Source organism: Varanus komodoensis, unplaced genomic scaffold (genome assembly GCF_004798865.1).
Source record: "Varanus komodoensis strain SLA01 unplaced genomic scaffold, ASM479886v1 scaffold55, whole genome shotgun sequence".
Taxonomy (NCBI): domain Eukaryota; kingdom Metazoa; phylum Chordata; class Lepidosauria; order Squamata; family Varanidae; genus Varanus; species Varanus komodoensis.
The window spans coordinates 4,768,481-4,788,559 of record NW_025336157.1 but is presented as its reverse complement, the minus strand read 5'-3'; the positions used below and the strand labels follow the sequence as shown (position 1 = coordinate 4,788,559).

General features: G+C 49.7%; 2 protein-coding genes across 3 annotated transcripts in view; one reads left to right on the top strand and one right to left on the bottom strand.

Moving 5' to 3' along the window:
• The window catches only part of SHC1 (SHC adaptor protein 1), a 40,862-nt gene extending 26,491 nt beyond the window's left edge, over window positions 1-14,371 (bottom strand). The window contains exons 1-2 of one of the 2 annotated variants that reach the window (XM_044448525.1): window positions 14,248-14,338; window positions 2,444-2,502 (exon numbers count right to left, since the gene is read on the bottom strand). In XM_044448525.1, the coding sequence (XP_044304460.1) occupies window positions 2,444-2,458 (15 nt within the window). In that variant the 5' untranslated portion in view covers window positions 2,459-2,502; window positions 14,248-14,338. Of the gene's footprint in view, window positions 1-2,443; window positions 2,503-14,247 lie in introns of both variants that reach the window. The other variant, XM_044448526.1, reaches the window with a different exon arrangement.
• A 2,928-nt stretch (window positions 14,372-17,299) lies between these two features.
• Window positions 17,300-19,714, top strand: CKS1B (CDC28 protein kinase regulatory subunit 1B). The gene is made up of 3 exons (XM_044448749.1): window positions 17,300-17,404; window positions 18,416-18,543; window positions 19,229-19,714. The coding sequence occupies exons 1-3, from the start codon at window positions 17,346-17,348 to the stop codon at window positions 19,279-19,281; spliced, it is 240 nt and encodes a 79-aa protein (XP_044304684.1). The 5' UTR covers window positions 17,300-17,345; the 3' UTR covers window positions 19,282-19,714.
• The last annotated feature ends 365 nt before the right edge of the window (window positions 19,715-20,079 follow it).

Here is a 20,079-nt window from a genome sequence, read left to right as displayed (position 1 = left end):
CCTGGGTTCTAGTCCCACTTGGCTGTGGAGCTCACTGGATAGCTTTGGGGCACATGCAGACCCTCAACCCAATCCACCTCACAGGGTTGTTGTTGTGAGGCAAGATGGACAGGAGGCGAATTATGTAAGCCACATTGAGTTCCTTGAAGGGGAAAAAAGCAGGAAAAACATATATTCAGTCAATAAAATTAACTGAACAGTTTCCCAGAACAGGGCTTTTAAGTATGCAAACAGCCCTGAGCTGCGTGACTGAGGAGTTGCCACAATCACCTTTGTCTCAGCAGGCATTCCTGGAGAGCAGGGGCGGGGACTTCCCGGGGTTTGCCGGGTGGCTGCGCCCCCTTCCAAAAATTATTTCCTGGTGTTCTGCCTCTTGCCCTCGTTGAACAAGGCCAAAAAGCCTTTCCGGAAGCTTGGTTTCTGGCTGAAGGAAATGCTAAAATACATAGGCATTTTCTCCAAAATTGAACCCAGCCCCCAAGCAAAAACTGTTTGGACAGCTCAGGCAAGAAAGACCCTCTAAAATGGGGCAGTGGCCACGTGGGCCCATACTGCAGTGGGGAAGACAAAGGCCAAGAACACAATAGATAGCTTGTGTCCTGGTGGCTTGAGCAGAGGGGTGTGAACTGAGCAGGGGAACATGGAGGGGGCTCTGGTCCCTCTTGAGGGCTTACCCTCAAGCCGATTCACAGACCACCCTTTTATTAATTTATTTTATTTTCTTTGGGACCTCCTGCCTGCCAGATGTTTGGGGCTCCAACTCCCATCATGCCCAAACATCGGCTGTGCTGGCTCAGGCTGTGCCTCAAAGCGTCCAGCTGCAGGGAGGCTGTACCAAACTAAGATTCTGGGCAGGGTAGGAAAGAACAGGGGGGCGTTTTGTGCATGGCCATGCAAGGCAGGAGGGGGAATGCACTCGTGCCCTTCCAGGATGCCCCAGAGCGAGCTTCTTTTGGAAAGGCGAGGCTTTTCCACCAGGATGCCAGGTCTGCAAGCAAGCTCCTGATTCAGCCCACAGAGATCTCTCTTGTCTCTGTAACATCAGCTGCAACCAGACCTCAGGAAGAGTTAGCAGAGGTGGAAAGGAGGACAGCCAGTAGCACAGCATAGTTCTTCAGAAAAACATGGCACAGTCAGCGATATCAAGGGGAGTTTCAGTTGTACAGGAAATTATGCAACTTTACTCTCACCCTTCAGATTTATGTCCTACCAAGGGAGCAGCTGGTATGTGTGGGTGAGGGCAAAGGCCAAATGGTGCACTGAACTGAACGCCAAGAAAAATAAAAGAAGCTGAAAGTCCTTGAAGGCTCAGAGAAGAGGTGAACAAGTGGGGAGGAAGCAGATATATTAGCCAGGGGGAAAAAAGATCTATACTGATGCTGTCGCCCGAACGGTATCCTCCAGGTTATTAGAGTACAAATCCCATAAGCCTGCAGTCAATTATAGGAAGCTGTAGGCTTATGGGGGTTATAGTCCAACCCATTTAAAGGGCACCAGGTTGGCAAAGGATACCAGATCACATAGGCTGTTTTATTGGGCCAACACAGCAAAAATTATGTGAGCTTAGGGGGCCTACGGGCCTCTTCATCTGCCAAGACATTACAAAAAGCAGACTCCTGGAAGGGGAGCTGTGAAGGGGGATTGTCTGCTCAGATGTCCCACTGACAAGGCTCTGAGTCACAAATCTCCATTCCACAACTTTGATTCATTAGTGAATTTTCTTGCCGTCACCCCACCCCACCAAGGAACTCAAGGTGGTAGACCCAATTCTCCCTGATCTCCACGTCTTTAAAATCCTCACAGCAACTCCACGAGACAGGCCAGGCCAGGCCAAGAGACCACTTTGGAAGCTGCATGGCCCTGTGGGGATTCATTCTAAGTTCTCCCTGATCCTAGCCAGACAGTCTAAACCAGGCTCTCACTAACTGGTTCCCTCTCTATGTACTGGGCTACAGTACCCATTGCCCATGCTGGCTGGTAATGAGGGAACTGCAGTCCAGGGTAGGCAAAGATCTGCTGGCTTGGTATGATGTTTGATGCTATTTGTTTAGATCTGAATTGAGATCAGGGCTTTCTGTCCCCTTCCCGATGAGCATGAACCCAACGAAGTTAGTGAGATTGTGACCGCCTGTTACAGCAGTTATAAACAGCGCTCATCGCAAAGATGCAGGAATTTTGCAGGAACGGTTTGTTTTGTCTGTCTTCTGTGCGCAGTTCCCCCGCCTCTACCCTGCCATAAGGCCACTCGTCTTGAAAGGCTCTCAGCTGCTTTTGCCATAGCAGACACGGCTGCCTTTCAGGAAGCGACGCCCACGGTAAACATGGCCGAGATCAGAAAACAAGAGACGGGTGACACCACTGAGAAAGGAAGGAAGGGCTGACCCACCACCGCAGCTAGCCGGCCCTCCAGCATACCCAGGAAGAGAGAGGCACCCGCCCTTACCGTGTATTCCATCATGGGCAACGTGGATGCCGGGCGGCCCCTCTTCTCAGGAGTCAAACCTGCAGTTCGGTGACAAAGAGGGAATTAGCCAAGACTTCCCAAGCCATGGCATATGCTGGAAAGGGGACTGGGGGATGTGGGAGGCTCCTTCCTCCCCTCCTGTGCTTGAAGAAAGCAGAAGCTTATTTTTCCCAAGGTCCAGGAACTGAGGAGGTAGACTGCAATGCTTAGGATTGAGTTGAGACTGAAGGTTGTACATCTGCCATGATCCTGAGCTGCACCAGGCAGACACATAACACTGAGAACCTTAGTTTCTTTCTTTATTTTAAGAATCTAGTCCTCATGGCTACCAGCTGACACCACAGAAGCCGGAGATGAGGCCTGGCTTTCTCACAAGGGCAAATGCAGGTCTGAAAATGATTCTAAACGCTTTATTAACTGGGTGTACCAAATGTAACCACTTGAAAAATAACCCTTCCTCTAACTCCGCAGCCTCCATGACCCAAATATTCCCAGTTCCTAGGAACAGGCCACGCTGTGCCAATCCCACCGAGCAAACCGATTCTCTATTCTGCCCAGTCCTGACTACTGTTCTTGACCAGTGGCAGCAGCCTCTGGAGTTTCTGGCAAAGAACCCCCTGTACCCCCTGCTCGCTACCAGGGATTCCCAGAGAGTGAACCCAGGGCCCCCGAGCATGCAGTGCAAAAGCCCTGCCCGTCAGGCTGTGCTGCAGAGACCAGCAGGAGGCACTGTCCGTCTTCCCCCTCAGACTGCCACCTACTGTTGTCATGGGACTACAACTTCCCTCATCCCCAGCCAGCCAGGCTGGGGGTGATGGGAGCTACAGTTCCAAGACACAAGCAGGGTGGCAGCTTGCCGTTGGGAGGGGGGAAGACTGCACTGTGTGGTCATATAACTATGCTTAAGCCTGCAACAAAAAGCACCTGAGCTGTTACAGTCAGTCTGACAAACAAGCGAGCAGGAAAGAGCCTTCAGCCCCCTGTAAAGTGGTGGTGGGAGGCTGAACCCTGTGATGAGAATTAAGGGGTAGCACAGTGTGGCCACTTTGCATGTCACGTTGGAAAGCTTTGTGGCCTATGATGGGAGCCTTGGAATTAGGAAGTTTGCTTCTGGCCACAGAATAAAATTCTGTGCATCTGGATTACACTCCTGCATGCACAAGACTTGCACACAGAAAGCACACTAGACTGGGAGATAGCCAAGCTTGCGGGGGAAATGGGGACAGCATCACTGGGGGACATATGCCAGAAAGATAAAATAGGAGCCGTGGATGCTTTTCCACCCATCCTTTTACTCATTTTTTTTTTACTTCCCTGGTTTTATTTTTCTGCAGGGCTTCATCTCTCTCTCTCTCTCTCTCTATCCGGGTGGGTGGTTTTCACCCTCCCCTCCCAGAAAAAGAATGCATAGCTGAGTCGTGCTCTCCAAGCAGGACTCATAAACAGGATCTGAACTTCCTTGTGCTGCTGGAGCAGAGCAGGCCCTTATCTGACCCTGTCGCCTTTGCTATTAGACTGACGAGATAAGCAGGACTGCGGCAGCAGAGCTGGGCTTCTGACCCAGCAGGGAAAGGTAAACCCAGCCTTTCTGGGTAAACAAAGGATGATGAAGGGCTATTTACATGGCTGAGAGCCTTTGGAAATTAACCAAGTGAGGCCAGAGAAGCGACATGGCCAGGCTGCCCAAAGGAGGCCGAAATTTGGGCCAGGGCTTTTTGCTTTCAAAAAGTGCTTTCCAGCAGGGATGGGCAACTTGCAGCGCTCCAGCTGTTTCACCTACTATTTCCATCAGCCCCAGCCAGGAGAGCAAAAGGGCAAGGATGATCGAAATTGTAGGCCAAAACAACTAGAAGGCCATACATAACTGACATGCATTAAATGAATTGATTCTGCAATCCACAAGAATACAAGCAAGGTCCTCTGACTTGAAAGGGGTGGACTATAGAAGCTGGGGCGACACAGAGCCCCCATGTTCCAGGGCAGTCTACCTTTGAAGGCTAGCTTCAGGGGTGGAAGGCTCCCCCCTACTTCGACCTTGTGAGTTGCTTCAAGGCAGCTGCCAGGACAGACCGGCTTTCCATCTGATCCAGCAGGGCTTTTCTTCTACTACACTCTTGAGTCTTCTCTTTTCCCAAATAAATGCATTTTTCATTGACAAAAGAGTTCCCAGAGAACTGCAGCTTGGCTGGATAGGGACGTTGCGTTGCTGGTTGAGGGGAAAAGGGTGCAGGTAGCAGGGGCCCGGGGTCAGCATGTGCAAGTAAACGGACTGGGTGGCAAGGCTGCACAGGAGCAGCTGCCCAGGGCTTCAGAGATGCTGCCAGGCTAAGCCAGGAATAATAGGCTCACCTATTTTTATTTATTATTTATTTAATGTTTTTATATGCCATCCCCATTGCTACATAGCCTCGGGACGGCTCACATCAACAAATAAATAAAACAATACAATTACAACTACAATTAAAAGTTGGAAACACACTGGCCACACAATTAAAACTATAAATATTGAAGATTATTAAAATACTGTTTGAATAAAAAGGTCTTGGCCTGGCGTCGAAAAACAAATAACGCCGGCGCCAGGCGGACCTCTCTGGGGAGCGCATTCCACAGATGGGGCACCACCGCAGAGAAGGCCCTCCTCCGGGTACTTTGCCTCCTGACGTCTCTTACGGAAGGCTCCCGGAGGAGAGCCCCTGCTGCCAATCTCAAGGGGCGGGAGGGCAAATATGGGCGCAGGCGTTCCTTCAGGTATCCAGGTCCCAAGCCCTCAAGGGCTTTATAAGTAGTTACCAACTCCATGTGAGGGAGCTTCTTATCAGGGGTTGGAGGGAGAACGCTGAAAAGGTCCCAGGGCAATCCTTGGCATTACCCATTTGAAACCTTTGCAGAGAGCGAGGAGGATGGGAAAGGAGTTCAAAGAGCTGCTGCCAGCCTGGGTTTCAACAGATCAAGGGTTCAAGCTTTGTCCATCCACCTGAATGTCATGCCAGGGATGGGCCACGACTCGGACGACCCCAAATGCCATCACCTCCTATCCAAAGCAGTGGCCTAGAATTTTAGGTAGGCCTTGCTGACTGCCCTAAAAGCCACAGTGCCCCTTCTCCTCTCCTAGCAATCATGCTCCTGTCCCACACAAAGGTGCGTGCAGGCATGCGCACTGCTCTTTGGAGAAATCCCTTAGTGGTCTGGACCAAAATCATCTCCTAGACTCCCCTTAAGGGCCTGGGACCCTCTCAAGGTGGCATGCAATGTCCAACCCCAAAAGAAGGGCTAGTGAGGGTGCTCCCCGAAAGTGGTCCAGGCGCTTTCCAGCCCCCAAGTCTAACCTCCCCGCAGCCACTTTTCCTACTCTGAGCAAGGCTGGCCTGTACAATGAAGGCTCCCCAACAGGGCTGGGAAATGGGAAGTGCTCTAGGCCTTGTGGGACTCCCTCTCCCACCATCCTCACCATTGTTACAGCTGATGGAAGTTGTAGTCCATTAAGATCTGAAGAAATGCACACGCCCCACCATGGTTCAGCCACAATGCAGCCAATATGCCTACTGTGTTCATGAGCAACACAATGCTGGAGCTGGAAAGAGGGGCTGGGAACGCTAAGCACGTGCTGGGCCAGTTCTGTGGCTTCTGCGTCAGGAGGGGCAGCCCAGTGCTTGCCAGAGGGGTGGCACACGCACCACAGAGGGAGCAGAGCAGCTGGAAGCAACAAAACCAGCCTGACAGGGTAACAGGTAGCCATGTCCGTCGGGAAAGCTGCTGTGTGTCCCGTAAGTGATGCCAGAGCCATCCCCTACTTGGTGTCCTCTAGACACTTTGCCCCCAAATCCCTGCTGTTTGTCACACCAAAGGGAGCTGATACCCACAGCATCAGGCTGGACAAGGCTGCAGACCTTTTTCCTGTCCTGTCCCCTTGGGGTGGGTCTCAAGAGGCCTTTAACCCAGCCCCAGAGAGCCACCCCAAGCTGCGTGTGGAGAGCCCCGCTGCAAAAGCCCAGCCCAGCCAGTCCGCACATTCTCAGCTCAGCGTCTCTGGCCGACGGAGCGAGACGTGGCATTCCCTCCGTGACCTCGTTATGTATAGCGGAGAGGGCCCCCACCCCCCTGAGAAAGCCCTAACTTCAAGAATGTTCCCTTGAGGCCCTCCCCACAGCTCCTGGCCCCCCAAAGGAGAAACAAACAAGACCAAACCTTTTGAGAGGGGGAGAAGGAGAAGAGCATTACAACCTCACCCCTCCTGGAAATGCTCCTCCTCTTCCTAGTGAAAAAAGTTGAGAGCTGCCTTACTCAAAAGCCTGCTGTGGGTTCTCTCTAGTTTTCCTCTCCCCCACCCCACTTTTCCAAGGCCATTCCAATTTTAAAATCTGTGAAATCTGAGATATTTGCCATGCCCCCTCTGGGCAGGACTGAACAAAGCAGACATGCAAAACCGCAACCCAGACATTCCTTTGTTTAAGAAGGGGTGGGGGATTCTCTCTTAGGTGACTGAGGCTGGCCAAACTAGAACCTGTTCTGTGTATGCATTATTTTCCAACTTCACTCTGCCCTGACACGAGCACCACTGCTCGAGATGGTGGAGTCCACAGCTCACACGAAGGGGCCGAGCAAGATGTGTGCAAGTTACCGAAGCTGCTCGAAGCTCGGTTACAAGGCATGCTGTTTATACGTGAGGAGGTCCCAGGCGCGACAGGACTGGGGAAAGGCTCCCTGCTTCAAGTTCCAGAAGTGTCATCAGTCACAGTAGACGCTGAGCTAAAATGGACTCACAGTCCGACTCAGTATAAAACAACTTCTGCTCCTACTGAAATCAACCCTTCCTTGAAATCATGAGCAATGGCATTGTCATTTTTAGAGTTACAACATTCAGGTGCCTCATTAATTTCTACTATCATTGTTATTACTAACAGTACATGATTCTATCATTAATGCAACTAATGTTCATCCTATCGTCAGCACTTCTGGTTGAAGAGAGCCCTTTCTTCAGGGCTTTGAGGACCAGGATTTCATACTCATTGGTAGTGTGCCTGCTTTGAGTACAAACGGCTCCAGGGTTCAATCTCTGACATCTCCCAGCAGGGCTGGAGAAAGACGCCCACTCTGAAATCCCTGTAAAACCATGATCAGCCTGTGGAAACCAGGGCTAGGGAACCATTAATTCCTTTTTACAAATTGTGGCATCCTTAGGAAACAGGGTTCTTCAGAGACACACACACAGACGTTCCAAATTTTTTTCCTGCCCAAGCCCTGAATCTTGACCCCTCCTAGCACTGTTCCCACCACCATCTCCTGAACGGGGCCTCATCGCAACCTCCCCACCACACAGCCGCATACCCCCAAAGACCTTGATGCAACACTATGCAAAGCAACCAAACTTATTTGTCACTTTCCCGTTCCATTTGTCAACATTTCTACTGCAGACTGTTTGTCCCAAGCAGTACGAAGAGCTGAGCCAAGCAGCCGCACAGAGGCGGCATTCTTTGCAGAGAAGCACAGGTCAAGAAAGACGGCAAGATCTGAAAGAAGGGGCTCCGGTTCAGTCCCAAGAGCAATGAGTCCTTTCGCACTCACATACCTGTGATCCCCCCTCACGCATTGGCAGAATAAGAGCATTTTCCCTTGCAGAAGTTGCAAACCGCTTTGGAAATGGGGGGCAGTGGGAGAAAGAGTGAGAATGAGTTCAGGACTGGTCTGTGTGACACAGCAGTTTATTATACATGACTCTGCAGTGTGGGATGCAGTTACACCATCCCCTAAGGGTGGATGCTCAGTCTTGGCTCCAATTGAAAGCCCACCACCTCCTGATGCAGCACCTTCTGACATCATCGGGTTCAACTGTTAATCCTTACAGCTTCCATCAGGTCTGACTACTTGCTGTGCATGCCAACCCGGAATGATGGGCGCTGTAGTTGACAACTTCTGGTGGGCCCCAGATTGCGAGGGAGGCCTCACAGCACAGCAGGACCCTGGGCTCATCTCACTCAGCCTTGCCAGCTCTGCCTGGTGGACACGGCCTGGAGACCAGGTGGTCGCACCAGCTGAAATCCACTAAGAGCTGGTGTGGGAAAGAATTGACTGTGGAGGCAGTGGAGGGAGCAAGCTTCTCTAAAGCAGGAAACTGGGAAGGGAAGCCACACATTCTGCTCCAATTTCTTCAACAGTCTTTCCCATTAATTCAGCTGCATCCTGACTCAGCACTTCTTGGCTCTGTCGGAGCAGCGGAACCATGTGGGAGGAAAAGGCGCACAAGGTTCCAGAGAAAGGTGACGTGCAATTGAAAGGAGCTGGGGCAGGATGGAGAGGGGAAGGGAGGGGAGCCACATGCTTGCGGGGGCTTAACCAAGATGGGCCACACAACCAGGAAGGGACAGCACATACTGACTGGCAGCAGGTCAAGACGCAAGGGAAGGCCAGTGAAGAGTGACCTGGCAAGAGCTTCACAGCAAAAGATTTAGGGGGTTAGATCAGAGTAGAAGCATGCTTCAAGCCCCCAGGAGCCTGCCCTCCACCTCAGTTGGCTAATTCGTCTTCACATTCGGTTGCCTGCCGACTCACTTCCTAGCCGGAAGGAAAAAAAGAGTCCATCAGGTCAACCCACTGAAATTATCTCCCCCCCACTTTTTTTGGACTCAACTTTTTGCTGTTAACTGCTTGCCCTGAGCAGCTGGAACAGAGACAGGCACCCCACAGGCAGCGTTGAGCTATTCCAGCTGCAGCCCACTGAGTCCTGGGGGAATGTTCATACCCAACCTCTCACAGTGCCCACCTGGTCCAATGCCAATAGGCCACTGCGGGAAAGAGTGCTTCTCTGACACGGGGATTCACTGAGCCTCAATCCCAGTGAAGCAGAGACTTTGGGACAACAATCTGGAACGCACACAGATGGTTGTGTGTGTTGAGTGAGTCTGGGAGAGCAGAAGAACGTACGAAAAAGATATGAAGGGGAAAAGAGGGGAAAAGGGATCTCAACCCCTTTTGTTTTGGGGGACACCCAGCATCTGCAGCATGCAGTCCCCTACCTACTCACCCACACAAAAATCCAACAAGAATGGGCCACTTATGACCCTGCAGATGTTAGACTGCAACTCCCATCAACCCCAGTTAGTACAGCCCATGGCAAGGAGAGATGGGACTTGCAGGCCAGCAGCAGGTGGAGAGCCACAAGTGGCTTAAGCCCTGTTGCAGATGGTCTGAATGTCACACTGCACAGCAGCTCAGTCCATTTTTATCTCATCAGTACGCAAAGCTCATGGCACCAGCATGCAGAAATAAAAGCAAGCAGCCTTCAAAGTAAAAGAAGTCTTCAGAAAACAGAGAACCCCTTTAAAAGATCCTGTTCATCAGGGCAGTGCAATTTCTCTGGTTAACCCAGCAGAAGGGTTCCCTCCAATCCCCACCCTAGAGACAAGAACCCCAATTTTACTTTCCATCAGACATGACAAGGGTATTCCCTTGCATGCCATGGGCCTCTCCAGTGTGCACTGGGAGTGGGGGCTGCATCTGCAAATAGCACAAAGCAGAATTCTTTTTTCTACTGCTGCTCAGGCACGGAAGATGACAAAGGGTGCCCTCACCAGGGTGAGGCTTGCAAGACCAGGTCCCTTCCCATGCTGTCAACATGCCAAGTGGGATGTAAGCAATGCAGAAAGGAGATCCCCAACCGAGCAGGAGCTTCAAGGGCCCCATTAAGCCATTTGCTCCATCTAGAGAGAGAGAGAGAGAGACAGACAGAGGAAGAAGGGTTGCAAAGACGACGGCAGGCCCTCATGTCACAGGAGAGGAGGGGGCCTTAGGTGGGCCCCCATCCATTGACATCCTGCCTACAAGCAGAGTCTACAGGGGCAAGCCAGCTCCTGAGCCAAACTGGCTTGCCCATGTCTAGATAGACCAAAGCTCTGATTTAGCAGATTGTCCCATGCTTTCATTAAATCAGAACCATGAGGACTAAAATCTTAGGTTATTTTTACGGAATGGGCTACAGAGTGCCCCCTAGCAAGCAGAAAATTCCAGCTTCTGTGCCTAGCACCTCCAGCTAGTGTTGGGAAAAGCACTAGGAGAGCTGACCATCCTAGTACTGTCACGATGCTTGGGATTAGAATTAGAAGTAACTGGCCTTGCTGTCTGGGGTGGGCAGGAGGTGAAGTGCAAAACATCTGGAAGGCCCCAGGTTGGGATCAGTCAGTCATGACCAGAACAAGCTCAACAGACTTGATGGAGGCAACTTGCAGTCTTCCCTATTTGGGAAACACCAGCACAGAACATTAGCATGTGCAAGGCAGGAAAAACCCAGAGAAACGGACGCCAGCAGCCGAGATTTGAATATTCTCCATCACTGCTCACAAGGACAGGACTGAGATCAAGAAAAACAGCTCTTTCAGCTGTGCCCATTTGCAGCGTTTTTCTTTGTAACACATTTCATCAGTTTCTGAACCCGTGGGACATGATAGGTAGCCTATAAAAAACCAAGGAAAAGCAAACGCTGCCTGGAAGAGCCTTGGCATGTCGTTACAAAAATATCTTACTCAGTGCTTACTCACGGCCCCCAGGAGTTGGGGTTTCACAATGGGGTGGGGACTGTACAGACGGAGCGGGCTGCAAGCTGATCTCCTCGCTCCCACCGCTCTTAGTTTCAGGACAAGTACATCAATGGCCAAATGGGAAAACGGCCAAATATAAAACGTGTTTAGTACAGAATGCAGACATGGCAGGGAGCAGCGCAGCCATGAATAGAGAGAGAGGATGCCTGAACAAAAAGGAACGTTTCTTGGTGCCACCCCCAGGACACAACAACACAACAATGAAACCTGATTACAGGAGCCCATGATGTGTCGCTGTGTGTCATCTGTCCTCCTTATCTATACAGTCAGAGCACGTTAGCCAGGAGTCCTCCCTGCCTTCTGTGCCCAATTCAAGGTCTAACTCACCCATAAGGGACTGCTCAGAGTGATGAAGACACTAAGCCGTGACAGGCAAACCTCATTTCTGCCTCAGCCCCTCTCCAGGGCTTTATGCAATCTGCTGTTCTCTCAAGACTCACTTTCCATAAAACGGGGGCAGTAATGCAGAACCAGGGAAGTGGGACCCAGGGAAGAAATGAACGATAACCCAAGCAGAATTCCAACACGAATGATTCCATCAATAGTCACAGTCCCCACTGTTCTTCTCATACAGTTTGATACAAATTGACTCTCCAACTAAGAACGTATGAAGAACCAGAACCGTTCTCGGTTTCCTTCAGGGAAAAACCAAAGACTTCTGTGAAACAGCACAAAAGCAGAAGGCATGCCCTGCTATTTGGAGCTTAGCAGGCAGTATTCAAAAGGCAGACTGCCTCTGGCTTTGGGGGCTCTATTTAATTATCTGGGCCAGAAGCAGTGAATGAAGTCAGTGCATGAATCTGTCGAATCCCTTTTAAGGAAACTTATGCCACATGTGGCAGCAGCACAGTCCTCATAAAGCAGGGGCATGGGACCTGCAAGCCTGCCAGTATCATTTGATGCTTTAATGAAAGCATTTTTAGCCCACTTGTCAAGCAAAACAAGGCTCACAGATCAGCTTACCGAGTTAAGAAATGCAACAGTCCCAGCCGGGATGCTTACAGTCTAAGAGACATGACACAAAAGGGGGTTTGGGAAGGAAGGAGAAAAGCAGCAAATGCAAGCACTAGATTCTTAGTTGTGGGCACTCTGACTTACATGAGTCTGAAGCCAATGGTTAGGGCTTTATCATTCACCAACATATGTACAAGCCACATATTTGGCAGCCCAGTCATAAAGTAATTCTGCTTTAGTTTGTCTTGTCCACTCCGCATCCAATATCGCTAAGTTTTAGTATTATGAGAAATTTCTCTCAGCACTTCCCACATATTGTTTTATACAGCCCTCCTGTCCCCATCCACTTTCTCTAAGTTTCTGAACTACAACAATTACATTTTGGAAAAGACATTTTGTAACATAGCTTCCAAAGCGCTTCAGTACTGATTATCTCCAAGGTGGGCCCCTAAAATTGTCTCATCTATGACCCAAAGAGTGTGCAGCCACAGCTAGATCTGAATCAGCATCTTGTCTCTTCAAAGGGACCCAAAAATAATATTCAGTATGCATGGACAAGCAGGGTATTCACAATGCCAGGCTGAACCTACCACCCAAAAAGAGATTATAGAAGGCGGGTTCATATGCATGAGAGAGGGGGAAATGCTCCAGTAAGTTGGGAGACTTGAGTACCAGTTGTCACTCAGCCCTAACATTCACAGGGCCAGACAATAATTCTCAGCCCAACCTACCTCATTGGGCTGATTTGCAAGAATTAAGTGGGGAGAAGAAAAACATACATCTAACCCTGAAGTCCTAGAGTAGCAGGATGAAATGACTTTAAAAAAAGGTAAGCAAACAATAAAGTAGATCTCTACAGAAGAGCAGAAACAAAGCAAGCATGAGGTTTGTAAGACGTTTGGCAGCCTTGCTTCAGACTTGAAGCAAGAGCGCCAAGCCTCCTTCAGTCCAAGGGCCAAATCCCATTTCAGAGAAACTCTTAACAGTCACATTCCAGGGGCAGGGCTGAATATTACCAAAATACCAACATATTCTAGCTTTAAACCCCTTCGGTCACTAATTCAGCTTCAGGAAACTTTTCAGCTTTTACAATTAGGAAATAACTGCTCAAAGCCAGAAAATCCCAAGGGCCAGACTGCTGATGAGCTGCAATCGAGACACAACACCCTTGGGCTAAAAGGATTTGGATTCTCCCAGCATTACAGGCAAGCAGAATGAAAGGAAACCAAGTGGGAACATATATGGGACCATGAAGGAAATGAGGCTCCACCTCCAGAAGCAGTCCGCCTGAAAACACCTGATGCTGAGGGCAAAGAGCTTCCTGCTCCTGGATTTCCTGAAGGTATTCAGCTGGACTCTGTTGGAAGCAAGATGCTAGACTTGCAAGGTTTTGGTCTGATTGATCCCACAGATCTCTTCTATTCTTTATGAAGAATTAAGAAAATCAACATGGAGGAGATAGTTTAACAGCAGCTATTAAAAACTGCAGCCAAGAACAGAGCCTACTCCTCTTGCAAAAAGACAAACTATGCTGGTGTTTGTAGGGGGGCATTCCCTTCCCACCTGTGGGCCTCATGGGGAAGCAGGACGGTAAACAAGATGGGCCTATAGTTTGGAAAATTACCCACAATTTCAGGAGACTACATACGGTTTAGAGACAGGAGGGACCAGACCTGACAAGCAAAGAAACAGGGACACAGATCTCCACCATCCACCAAGCAGGCATGGGAATAGGGTCTGCAACATAAGTACGTGCCTAGCCTACCTCACGGAGTTGTTGTGAAGGTAACAGTGGAGTTTTGGAGGGAAGGAGAGATGCTGCAGAACCAGCTACGCCACCTTGAGTTCTCCGCGGGAAATGCAAGCAATAAATGTACACACAAACAACTAAACGACGCAGAAGAAACGGAGAAACAGAAAGCCCGTGCCAGGCAGAGAACTGGACTCGGGGGGAGAGGGGCACAGGTCCGAATCCTCACCCAGATGCCAACCTCTCTGTGACTTGCTCAGCCCGCTCTTCCTGGCTGGCCTACCTCGCAGGGCTGTTCTGAGGCGGGAAAAGCAGGGCAGTTCCTTCCCTTGGAGGAAAGGCACGACACAAGCAAAAGTCGAGAGGAGAAATTCGTCAGGAAGAAGGGGGGGTGTCTAGAGGGGAGGGGAGGGGAGGGGAGGGGAGGCTGCCCCCTCGTCAATCATAGAGAGGAGCGGGGCTGCGGGAAAGGGCGCGTCCGCTCGTCTTACCGGGGGGGCGGCGGCAGCATGGGGTCCGCACCCGGCGGCAGAGACGGCCTCCTCGCTCCTTGCCCAGCAGCTCCTGAACAAACTTCTGGACCAGCCCCTCCCCGCCCTTCTCTTCCCACCTCCACTATCACTTCCGACTACAAGGCTCCCTGCGACAAAATCACTTCCGGTCCCTTCCTGAAGCTCTTACTTCCGGCCACGCCGCACGCACCCGAGCTTACTCTATGATTTGCGGAAGACGCGACTCTTGCGTTTGCGCCGATGGTCTCTGTGCGGTCGTCTTCGCTACCCATAGAGATAGAAAGTGTAGAGGGACCTAGACACCGCCCCCACTTCCGGTTAAGGACTGGAAGCTAATATTATTCCCTGCGCTCTGCGGGAAAAGATCTCGAACGGTCCAGCGCTCGGACCCTCCGTCGCGAAGTTTGGGAAATCCGCCGTTGGGAGCTGGAAGCGTCGATAGCGGCCGCGAACGAGCGTGCTTCCCATCTCGACAGCGGGCTTTCTCAAACCAGCTGCAAATGCTGTCCCTTCATCTCCCTTACTAGGAATAGTATTAAAGCAAAACTCATGGCTACAGAAGAATTGCACAACTTCACTGTCGACAAAGTTGTGAATTATGCTGCATACCTTGGGTCTGCCATCAACTCGCAGGGCGACCGCAGCCAAGAAATTCGAAGAAGGGCAGCAATGAAGGAGCTTGACAAGTTCACCAAGTGTAAGGATGTTTCAGGGCAAATCCAGACCAGCATCATCTACGCTGCTGTATTCATTCGTAATCGCCATGTATGGTTGAGAGAGCTGGGCCATGAAGAAAGCTGAAAGGGAAGAGAGTGGGTGTGTTCAAAACATGGTGCTAATGACTACACAAAGGACTGTTCTTTCCCACATTGTATGTTTATAGATTTGCTCTGGTCAACTGAAGGTCTTGACTTTTTTATAGCAGAGGGTCCTGGATCAAATCAGTCCAGATGCTCTCCTCCCTTTGGGCATGAGAAGGCAAGTTTTGCCCTATAGGTCCCATTGGGCCTCACTACTGGCTACACTGTTCAGGCATGTTAGGAGTTATGGCCTTCCAAATGTTTTTAAACTGCCCACCTTTGATTCAGGTCATTGATTAAATTGTTGTTGTAGTACAGGGCTCAGAATTAAGCCCTGAAGCCAAGTGGTTTCCCAACTAGCTGTGAGTCTAGCTGACTATTCGATTGAACCCTAATCTAACCAGTTTGGTAATCATAGTATGACAAGGAAGGAGAATTTTCTCAAATACTTGATGGATATGTAGACTATATCTACTATGTTCTCAGAATTTGCTAAAATAAAAAATTGATCTGCTGAGCTAGTAAAACCAGACTGACTGGTCTATAGCTTCCTGAATCTACCATTTTCATTTGTTTTCAAGTTTGTGACATTTGCTTTTCTCCACTTCTGAAGCACCAGCTTCTTTCTTCAGAATTTCTCCAAGAAGCTATCTGGGACTCTCAAAGTACACCAGCAAGTTCTTTTAGTGTCCTGGAATACAGTCCATATGGTATTGAACATATCATCCAAGGGTGTTAGATATTCCTGACCAACATCTCAGTCTTTCACCCACCAGTGAAACCACTGCAAGTTGCAGTTCTCCCTTTGCAAGATGGGAGGCAAGAGTCGAGCACTTCTGCTTTTCTTTCACCTGTTAACATTTCACCATCCTTACTAAGAAGCAATTCCACCATTTCCTTCCTCTTTCACTTGCTTCAAACAAACCTGGAAAGGCTTCCTTTTGACTGTACAGCATGCCTGTTCAATCTCAACAAATTCCAGCCTTTAGTTGATATCATTTGTGGGTTTGGTTAGCCTGTTTTTGCTCCTGAAGACTTCACACACCCCCACCCCGGTTTGATACATGTTTCTTTTTATTTTCAGCCCATCCTGAAGCTTTTGTGCAGCTACACTGGCTTTAAAAAAAAGCTTCTGGTTTTTTTCACATTGATATTGTTTGCTATTGTGCTTCTAGTAGCTTCTTCTAGGAATTTGAATAACTGTCCTATAGTGACAGCAGTGAATCATGAGTTATTTAACAGACAGTTCATAGTGATGTGCAAGATACCTGGAAGCAGTTTGAGAGGTATTGTTTATTACATTTCTATACTGCCCATAGCCAAAGCTGTCTGCGCTGTTCACACCAGTTAAGTCACTCATCCAGACTTCCAAGATTAGAAAGGATTAGGCACGTCAGGATATATTTGGTTTAGACCACATAGAGCTGTTTTTCCTAAACACTGGGTATCATCGATGTACTTAGTCTTGGGGTTATTAAATGTGTTCTGACTTTCAGTTAAACAATGTGCCACGCCTTCCCGGACGTATGAATTCAATTTCCATCATCCCCAGACACCACTACCAATAGGAATGATTACGGTTTTCGTTCGATCTATAGCCACGTGAGTAGGGGATGATGGGAGTTGTAGCCAACGGCCAGCTACGGCGGCTGGGAATACTGCGGTCCAACATACTTCAAGGGTGCCAGGTTGAAGTAGGTTGAAGTAGTCAGATCATTTCACGATAGCAGAAAAACCAGATTACCTCCACAGAACACACGCTCCTTAATTCACCCCAATTAATTGACTGTAATTAAGTCGACCAACCGCACTGCCTAAAGGCGAAGTTTTACCTCACAGCCAAAGCAAGAAAAACCGCTCGAGGAGAAACTGAGGAAAACACGGGGCCGAGGAAAACAACCCGGCCCGGCGATAGCCAATCGCCCTTCTCAACGTCATCACTCTTCGCCGCCCTCACCCAATCAGCTCCACCCCTGGCGGCCTTTAAAAAGCGGCGGTTAGGCCGTTACGGAAGGCGGCACGTGCGTGCGCCTGTGGGCGGAGAGTAAGCAGCGCGCGAAAGAGGGGGCGGGGCTCCGCTGCCCGAGACTCCGCCCCCTGTTCTCGTCGTCCAATGGGCGCCAGCAGGCGAAGCCGGAGCGCGCGGCTTCGCTCTCTGGTTGGTGTGCGGACGCCGCGGGGGCCGCAGGGAAGCCTAGTGCCGGGACTGACGGGCGGGGACGGTTTTCCCTCCTCCTGGGCATCATCATCATCATCATCATCATCGTGGTCATTATCATGGCGCACAGCCAGATCTACTATTCGGACAAGTACGACGACGAGGAGTTCGAGTACCGGTGAGTGGTGCGGCGCTTCGTTTCGGAGGGCCGGGAGCGCGCTGTGTCGGAAGTGTGCGAGGGGCCTGTGGGACCGAGGGGGCGGGGCCAAAAGCCGGGTTACCGTGGCAACGTTATGATCAAGGGGCGCACGCGCACTGGGAGGAGCAGCTGCCCAGTTGTTTTGTGGATGCAGAATATGGGAGCAGTTGGTTGCTCCCAGTAGTCCGTTACTGCTTCTATTTCTGCCATTCCTATTCACTGTTGTTGTTGCTTTTATTGCTTTTATTTTATTGTTGCTATTAGTGATCTTGTGGTGACCCACTAAAGCCGCTCATACCGACTTCGTTCTAAAAAAAATCCGTGCCCGTTTTGTTAAATGATCAAAAAGCCTTTTGTAGCTGCTTCCGGGCCTCGTAGCCTCTCTTGTGGCATGGAATGGACTAGAACCGACATAATCTTTAGTGTAGCAGTTCTTGAGAGCGGCATTCAGTGCTGGGTGGGCAATAGACAAAGGGGGCAGAGTTAAATGCGTGCGTGTTGTAGTTTCCGCCCTTACTGCTAGAAGTTAAGCTTGAAGAGGGACACTGCACTATTTGGAATTGTGGGGAGAAGATTATAAAATAATCTGAGATATTACCAAGCAACTGGTGGTTGAGTGGAAGTGGGTGGCCCAGGGACTGTTGCCTTTTGCAGAATGCTGAAAGACCGGACTGGGACCTTGAAGCTGAGGCTCTGCATCCTGGCTGAGAAGGTTCTGCACCCTTGGACTAGATGGCTTTCAAGGTCCCCGCTCTACAGTGCCGTTTTTAGACTAGGGAGATGAGCAACCATAACAGACAGGCAAGAATGGACAGTTGTTTTATAAGTATTTGTGTACACATGATAAAAAGATCTGGATTTTTTATACAGAACTGTTTCTGAATAACGCACATCTTGACAGAAAAGGGCCCGCAATTGCCACACTTTGCACCTCTCTCAACGCTTGTGTCTTCTGCTTCTTACTCTCTTTCTGGCCTTCTGCTCCTGTAGGCATGTGATGCTGCCAAAGGACATCGCGAAGCTGGTTCCCAAAACTCATCTCATGTCCGAGTCAGAGTGGCGGAACCTAGGGGTTCAGCAGAGCCAGGGTTGGGTTCACTACATGATCCATGAACCAGGTGAGTTACATCATGGGGAAACATTGGGAAGAAATGCCGAGAGAGCCTGCTCCTGAGGATGGGCTGTGAACAGCTCTTGATATCTGAACAGCTGGAAATGGCCTTAGTCGGATGAACAAGTGCATCCTACTTCCTTGCAGAATCAGAACAGCCTCTACAAATGCTCAGGGTACCAGCTGGGACAGACTGGGGATGATGTGCCATTTCTCTGTCTAAACATGCGTAGACCTGTGCCTGAAGCACATGTTTGGCCATGTGGCATGACTATTCGTCAATGACCCATTGCAATTGCAACTAGCCAGTTTTTTAAGACAAGTGCTTGGGTGGATCCCAGGCAGCCTGGGCCACTGCCAGGGATGGCAAGGAGCTGTCCAATCACCATGCAGGGCCACTTGTTGCCCAAGCCAGGGCTTGTGGGTCCAGAACCAGGCCCTGTTGGCTTTGAGTTTCATGCAGATGGACTTGCAAGTTTGTGGCAAGGAGAGGCACACAAGTGGCCAGGATGGGGGGCAACACAACTCTGGGGAAACACTGGTTTTGTGGCAGGAGTCCCCACCTGCAGTCCTCACCATCTCTGCTTTGCATGTCTTGCAGGAGGAGGACCTGTGGCATATAAATGCAATCTGATAACAATCGTTCTTTCTTTCGAAGGACCTTTAATGCGCTATCTCTTTTCTCCCTACAGAACCCCATATCCTGCTCTTCCGAAGGCCGTTGCCAAAGAAACCAGAAAAGTGATATTCACAGCCTCTCTTCCATGTTTGAGATACAAGCACCTTGTTAAACAAAATACAAAGAAACAACTACTGTGTGTTTGGGGGGGGGGTTTAAAAGACGTTCTGGAAATGTTTTCAATACAGCTGTCAAGAAAATGCCACTCAACACAAGCAGCACACCACGGACAACGTGTGGGAAAAGCTTCCCTCACTGCAAAAGATTGTCTGCTGGAAAGGACTAATTTAGCTATCGATGATTTTGGCATTGCTAAAGGCATGTGCTCCATGCATATAGCTGGGCCAATGTGATTTTTAAATCCCAAAGGAGGTGGGGTGTGTCATTGCTTGGCTATTTTTTAATATGTGTTTCTTTTAAAAACGTGTATTTCAAGTTATCCTTTGGAACATTTCAAGTTATTCTAGATATGGCTGTCCTTCAGGGCCAATCAATAAAGCACAACGATTTTATGTTTCCTATTTTTTTACCTCCATTCGGTAAGTGTGTTTGTTGCTTAAATCATTCAGGTGTGGTGAAAAAGAAAACCACCAGTTGTGCTTTTAACAACTCGCCTGGTTTTGATAAGAAAGGAGGAAAATATGGCTAGTGATGGAGAGATGAGCTCTTTTATTCCATCTTTGCTGGCCAAAGAGGAAGGAATGTCCCTGCACAGCCAGCATGGAAATTGCAGGTTAGGGCATAAGACATTGGAGAAGCCCGTAAGACTCAGGATTGCAGGCATCTTACACAAAGTGGGAAGAAATTTTACCTCTATGATCTTTCTGTCCAGTTTTGGCCACCTAGTGGGGATGCTTTGAATGG

What these genes read in the sequence shown, in the direction of transcription:
- CKS1B (XM_044448749.1), top strand. Translation starts at nt 17,346, where the DNA reads ATGGCGCACAGCCAGATCTACTATTCGGACAAGTACGACGACGAGGAG. An exon ending in GACGAGGAGTTCGAGTACCG is followed by an intron (nt 17,405 to 18,415) that starts GTGAGTGGTGCG and finishes CTGCTCCTGTAG; the next exon opens with GCATGTGATGCTGCCAAAGG. An exon ending in CTACATGATCCATGAACCAG is followed by an intron (nt 18,544 to 19,228) that starts GTGAGTTACATC and finishes TTCTCCCTACAG; the next exon opens with AACCCCATATCCTGCTCTTC.